This window comes from Megalops cyprinoides, chromosome 14 (genome assembly GCF_013368585.1).
Source record: "Megalops cyprinoides isolate fMegCyp1 chromosome 14, fMegCyp1.pri, whole genome shotgun sequence".
In the NCBI taxonomy this organism is placed as follows: domain Eukaryota; kingdom Metazoa; phylum Chordata; class Actinopteri; order Elopiformes; family Megalopidae; genus Megalops; species Megalops cyprinoides.
In genome coordinates this window covers 374,338-381,372 of record NC_050596.1, presented here as the reverse complement: position 1 = coordinate 381,372, position 7,035 = coordinate 374,338, and the positions used below count along the sequence as shown (strand labels likewise).

The window sequence follows — 7,035 nt, the reverse complement described above, 5'->3', positions numbered from 1 at the left end:
TCAGTTCACCTGCAGATGAGTCAGATAGAAACTCTGTCATCCCATTCTTCACTTAAGTCTACTACGTCAAACGCACAATAACGAAAACACTGAACAAATAATTAATCTCTGTCTTCATCCATACGTATGCATTAAATATTCATATTTCTATTAGTTTCTCTTTTTGTGTTTAGTGATTGGGCTCACTGAAAATCCAGTACAACATCACTTTATGATCATAGCTTATACTTCATGTATGTTTATGACGTGACAAATAAGCATTATTTGGAACTAGGCAAATGATCTTGCTTTAAACACGCCATCACCGTATGCTCAGTGTACAGGCACAGGTAGGCTATTTAAGGGAGATCTGTTGTAATCTATGACGAATACGTCTAGACATCTTTGTTTTATGTTCACTTTTCAATCACAGCAATTTCGCTTTCAACAGGTTGATGGGTTTGACTATCTGCATTCCAAGTAACATGACTGATGTCAGCGCTCATCATTTTCAAAAGAATCTGTTGACAATGTTCAATTTTATATAGGAAGTAAACTCACATTCTGAATGTAGGCAACACGAGTAGTTATTTCATTCACCTTCCTTCACAATAGGTCAGAGCCCTTTTGAACTTATGTGTATTTTTGTTTAAACATATAAATCATTTTCCACAAACAAGACCAGTAAGCAGTCCTACGTTTCTGACACCACACCAATTTTCATGGTGATTTTAAATAAGTAAGGATCAATGTTTAAATGCAGAATTCAATCGAAGTGCACATGTATTCAGACGCGAACATCGGTGGACCTGTACTGTAACATTCAAGACGCTTAGCCGGTAACCTTTTCCAAAATTGAGAAGAATTATGCCCACACGCCTTGCGCATCGGGCCAGCATGTTTGGCGGAAAACTGAGGAGAAAAAGGTCACGCTGAGAAGGCAATTACGCCCCACATATGGCTACAGAAAATGCACATATTTCACATGAACATGCCTAAACCTCACATTTTTTCGCTTGCTAACAACGTTCAGCACTGTGCACAGCCCTGAAGCCGAACTGTTTTTTGTGTGTAATTTAAGAACATAGATTTCTCGTCATAGCCAAAGCGTCCCTCTGCATACAAATTCACTGTCGGCTGCAACACAAAAAGGCAGAGAAGCGGCGCCGGAGCACTCGAGCAGGCCGAGTACGGTTTGCAATATTTTGCTATTATTCCTGCCTTTCCTCGCCGCAGCGCCGTTTAATCCAGTCTTCTGTGAAACACGGATTTATAAACAGTGGCATAAAATAATTGCGCTGTGGATCCAGATCGCCAGAAATATCCCAATCCTATTTAAAATGTCATTAAGCAAAAAGCTATATTTAAGGAGTATTTATTAGAATCTGGTGGTTTCATGATTTCATTTTTTTTTTTTTTTGGGGGGGGGGGGGGGGGTGTTAGGATGCAACAAGCACATTTCATGCTTGAAAATGTTACCTCAACATTTCATTTCACAACTATCACAGGTTTTGTTATTAAATGTCTGAAATGGATTTTCAGTCGCACCATTGCTTTGAATGGAATTGATGCGTTGTCTTTCTGCTGCTGTCTTTTGTCTGAACAACGTTGGAAGTGACACTCAATGTCAAAAGTACTGACATACTTTCTAGAAAACAAGTAACAGGTATCTTGCTGAACGATTCAAACATACGTCCGCTGGACTAGATTTGTCAGTGTATGGTAATTCATTTACCCATGCGTATTAATATGTATCAACTGCTTGTAGGCAGATCTGCAACTGCGCCAGGATGGAGCGATCTCAGCGCTGGAGATGACGCAAACGACCCAGCTCCCCAAAAAAGTGTTTCAAGACGAACATGGCGGCAACTTAAGACAGGACCAAGATGACTGTGGATATCAAAAGAAGAGATCCAAGGCATTCTGCCCTGACACGGAAGAGAAGATCACCTGGCTAAAACAATTAGACATTGCTTTTTGTACCAGAACTCCGGAATCGACGGCTTGTTGCAGGTTTGCTATAGCTGGTCTAGGGAAAGGGAGAAAGCTCAGTCCTGGTGAGAGAAAAAGAGAGAGATGCATGTTGTCACAGAGAACTAGGTTTTTTTTTTCCTCCGGAGAGCCATGGAGAACGCGGATATGACAATGCTTGGCTTAATCTCTGTGGATGCACTAATTGAATGGGAATAGGAGATCATCGCCGGGAGAAGCTAGGATCACTTCAAATCCAACGTTTACGAGGAAAATAACACAAGACAATCCCTAAGTCAATGAATATTGTGGCAAAGGAGCCCTCGCGGTGGAGTCGGCCAGTGCTGCGCTTTCCCAAAATATGACCACGGGTGCTTGGATGTGTCGGCAGCAAGATGACGGCTTAAACATTTGGTTTGCACCCCGAGAGAACGAAAAGCCATTTACAGATCCAGAAAGGGCCCAGAAATGGCGACTGTCCTTAGCATCCCTCTTGTTTTTAACCGTTCTTCTATCTGATCACTTGTGGTTCTGTGCCGAAGCTAAATTGACACGGACTCGAGAAAAACGGCAGGACAAGTTAGCATTCACGGACATGGGCGATTACCTAACCGCAAACCATATACTTTCATCCAACACCCATTCATCACAGAGCAGCCTCAGAAAAAAGGGAAATGCTATTTTTATAGGGAATTCTACCAAACGTCTGTGGCGACTAGAAACTTGTCATCCCGATAGTTTATCTAAAAACTGCTACACTTTTGACGACACTGAACCTGTTTGTAGGGGCCTTTTCGAGACGCAGGGGACACAGTCGATAGATTTGAATTTGAGCGATTTTTATCTTTCCTTTTGTAATTCCTATTCTCTTTTGGATTTGTTTTACGGGTTGTCGAGCCCGGACAATTTGAACTGCAGCCTTGACATGATCATGACTGGCAATCTAATAGGTTGCAGCCAATGCGTCCAAGCGTACCTACGCTATGACCAGCATGCTCAGGAGAGATACGAAGAGTTTGAGGTTATGATTCAGAAATATGAAACGGATGTATATTCGGTGAGGACATGCATGGAAGAGTGCAAGGTAGGACAAATGGTTTATTTTTCCCTCCTCTCTTTTTTCGGTGAACAAATATCAGGAGTTGGGTTTGCCAGTCGTCATGGTAACTGATTAGGCTAATCACAGGTAGATGCCTTGCGCAAACAAAAAGTATCTTTAAAAACACTTTATGTTCCCAGCACTAGATGCTCTTGTTTAGTCACTGGCATTTTATGTAATTTTGCGCCCGCGCGCGCGTGTGAGTGTGTGTGCACGTTCACGCGTTCGTGTGCACCCTCCATGTTTCAGTGACAAAAAAACATATATTATCAGACTGTGGGGTTCATGCTCACAATATTTAGGTGCGACTTGATCTGCAATTCCTACATTACAGAAAGATGGCAAGGCCGAACAACACGTTACTTTTCTTTTTCTGGTTTAATGGGTATTTGGACTTTGAATTTTTTGCTGCAAAAAGAAACAAGGTAGACATTAACTAGTATGTCATTTATGGACGTATATTTCCTCATAGCTGTACCAAGGACTTACGTATTCAACAGATACTTCCACAGTTCGTTGTTTTATCTGCAAGGTGATCGGAAGAGGGGGATGGGGTGTGATAAGTTGCATAAGAGACATTGAACCCGCTGAAAACTCTGGTATATGGTAATGTAACCACACTTCGCAGCCTCTTGAACAGTCCGCTACGTGTTTGGCGATGGCTGCAGAGATAGGAAGAGAGCACAGCTTTACGGTGAGATTTCCAATGATGTTAATAACGTAGTGATGTTCCTGCTTAAAGCTCTTTTAAGGCTTTATCGTTGTTCATTTCTCCACATTTATAATTAATTGTGATGCCATTTGTCTTTTCTCATTTGTCTTTTTAATAGCAATCGACACCACAGTGGATATCAAAACCCACTTTGTCGAGCTATGCTGTTAGAGAGAAAGTCAGGGATGTAGAGAACGGTTTGCTGGGAGAATGGCATTAACTCTCAGCGACCTACTTTTACAGTCGCCGATGCACCTTTTGGGAGTAGCAATAAACCGTAATCACACATTTGCCCGACCCCCAATTTAAAAGTTTGCATGTAATGAACAATACACAGATATTAACATTACGACATGAATGCATACCACTTTAATTTCAACAAGCTGTTATTTGAATTAAATGCAGAGGTTTGCAGTTATACCGATGCAGCACGTTTTCAGGTTTGACACATTTGCAAAGACATGAAAACAATTCACTGTGCGGCTTATTCGGGCAGCGTCGACGATTTGTGCGCTGTCCGTGGTTCTGAAAACAGGCCGTGCACCGATGGACAAAACAATCCTCCATATGACATACATACTGTAACTCCCATTAATATTGGGAAAGCTCTTATCATTCTGACCAGCACCGATGCCCAGTAATGTTCGTTTTAATGGAAATAGATCGACACAGGCTATTTACACTAAAATAGACCAAGGCGGGTGTCCAGGTGTTCTTTTAGCACAGTCACTATTTACGTACACATGGTAAACTCCCTAAAGTACTTGAATTTCCTTGCTGTAATAACCATAATAGAGCAGGAAGTTGGCTGGACAGTCAGTTGTCTTCTTGAAATTGATGTTACTGCTGCATTGAGTCATACTGCAAGTAACACACAGCACTGCCTGGTTCAGCCTGATTGCTAGGTGTGGATCAATAGAGGTGGATGAGCATTGTCCTGACCAAAGAAAGGTACGTTCTGCTGAATGTGTTCTGGTACAGGATCACACAGACCTGTGAAGGACCATAATGGGGAGTTAGCAGGGTGCACACAGAGCAATGGTTGCAGAGTGCTGGTAACCATTTTGGACGGATCTAGGTTTTAGACCCAGTAGGATCATATGAGCTGTACTTCCACAAGACAAACAACACAAGGTGCACAACCTGCATAGCATGGTATACCTCAGTATTTAATTACTTCATGAGATGCAGAGCTTCAAAAATGGATTCTGTGGATAAATAAGATATAAGAAAATCTGCTGAGCAAGTACTCTAACATTAAGTAAGCTTCATTTTAGTAAGCTGAGATGTACTGTGGCAGCACTGAGTTTGGCATAAATAACCCCAATATCTCCAGTAATATTAACATTAGTAATAATAATACATGTATAATAATGCATATACAAATAATACATAATCATAAAGCCATAATTGTACAGCATATCCCTGTTTATAATTTCTTCTTAATCACTTTTGTACACAGCTGTAGAAGGGTGAGGGCCACATGTCAAAGGATGAATTCAGTTATAAGCAGGTGTAACAGAGAGGTTGTGTTTTATTTGTCTGGGTCATTGAGGAGATATAGGGACACCGTGCCTTGGTAATGCTGAAGGCTTGAAGGTAAGCAGTTGGCCGGTGCAAGCAGTTCACTTGGTATTATTTTGCTTGAAGAGGAGATGGGGTCTCAGCCTTTTTAGGATACAATATTAAGTTCAATGTCTAGCCTGCTGTATCTCTCAGTGTTTACCTGACAGTCCAAAGTCTTTGCAAGTCAAAATTTCATCTCAGTCTCTAAATCACACATTGCAGGTGTGATGCGGAGTGTTCCTTGTATCCAAATCATATGTTTGCTTGGGAGCAGTTGATCTTATCTGTGGCAGGTTGTGTTGCACATATTTGGTGTACTATCTATTTAAGTTTTTGCACAAGGATTAAACAGCAGGAGCTTTAAAACCAAGATTTTTTAAACAATTCCAGACCACTTTATTTGTCTGTTTTTAGAATCTTAATATCCCAGATAGCATGGCTTCACTTAATCCCTGTCTTTTTGTGACAAGCTAAAAACACTGGTTTTTTTTCAACAAAAAATCCTCCATCAGAGAGCACAAGGCACACCTGAATGAGAGTGATTTTCAGGTAAAGCTAGAGTTTAGAAATTTGTCTGCAGGTGATATTTTTGGAACATTGTGTGGAACATTGTGTGAAGGGCACTAGTGGGGGATATTTCGAGTGTACAGGAGAGTCTTTGGCGATGATGCATGGAGCACCAACATCCTGGAGTTTGACGAACACAGGTCCTCATCCGACGAGGAGCGCCACACTGTCCTCAGTGACTTCAGAGGTGTCAGGAGCTGTCATCCATGCATGACACACTTTGTGCCAAAACGTTGCATGTCCCTGGCTCCCACACTGCAGCATTGGGTGACTGGGGGTGATGGGAGGAGGCCGGTGTGGATGGGTGCCAGGTGATTTCACCTTGAGGGCTGCCTCCACCCAGGTCCATGGGATCAGGTCCGGCCTCTGCTAGCTCAAGGGGAGCTTTCGGGGGTGAGGCATTTGATCCGCCTTTGCCCCATATCACTCCATTCTGGAGAGATATGGATAGTTGTGTTCCTATTTCAAGAGAAGAGTGGACAGTTTTGGTTGCTGATTGCTGAAATTATCACTAGGGCATTATGAATGTGTGTACCAGGTAGGATTATAGGCATTTGTCAGCAAAGATGGCAGGGGCATGAGTGGTGACCATATAAATGGATAGCATGCCCCGGATGCCTTTCAGTCTGGGGAAGTACTGGGAATCTGGGCAAATAATTTTTATTTTTACTCAAATGAATGGGTAAAATGGCTTTTTTTCAAGCCTAGCAAAGTGATCTGAGTTTATATAACATATATTCTATGCAATGCTGATTGTGTTGGATGTGGGGTGTTTGGGGTTAGACAAAAAATGGAGGTTTGCAGACAGGCCAACCCAGGTATACAGATTATGGAGAGACCACTATTATTGACTATTCCTGGGACTTTAGTTGCCAATCCTATTTCTGTGTACCTGTGTATTGATCTTGTTTTTCTTTTTGGAAGAACTGCATGATATCCAGGGTCTCTATTTGCATTTTCTCTTCTTGATCTATGTTCTGATGATTTAATAGATGAATTCACTTCTATGAAGATGATGAATGTGACATGAATAAATCCTATTTGATGCTGTATTGCTTGTCAGCATAAATGCCTGTGTTTTTAGCAAATGAAAATGGGATGGGATGTAGTGCAAAGGTAACAATGGGAGGCATTTGGTTTA

At 41.7% G+C, this 7,035-nt stretch overlaps 1 protein-coding gene across 1 annotated transcript in view; it reads left to right on the top strand.

Annotated features, from left to right (window-relative positions):
* The first annotated feature begins 1,787 nt into the window (after nt 1-1,787).
* Nucleotides 1,788-7,035, top strand: part of LOC118788886 (transmembrane protein FAM155A-like) — a 136,698-nt gene continuing 131,450 nt past the window's right edge. The window contains exon 1 of the mRNA XM_036545073.1: nt 1,788-3,034. Coding sequence (XP_036400966.1) covers nt 2,312-3,034 — 723 coding nt within the window. The 5' untranslated portion in view covers nt 1,788-2,311. The remainder of the gene's footprint in view (nt 3,035-7,035) is intronic.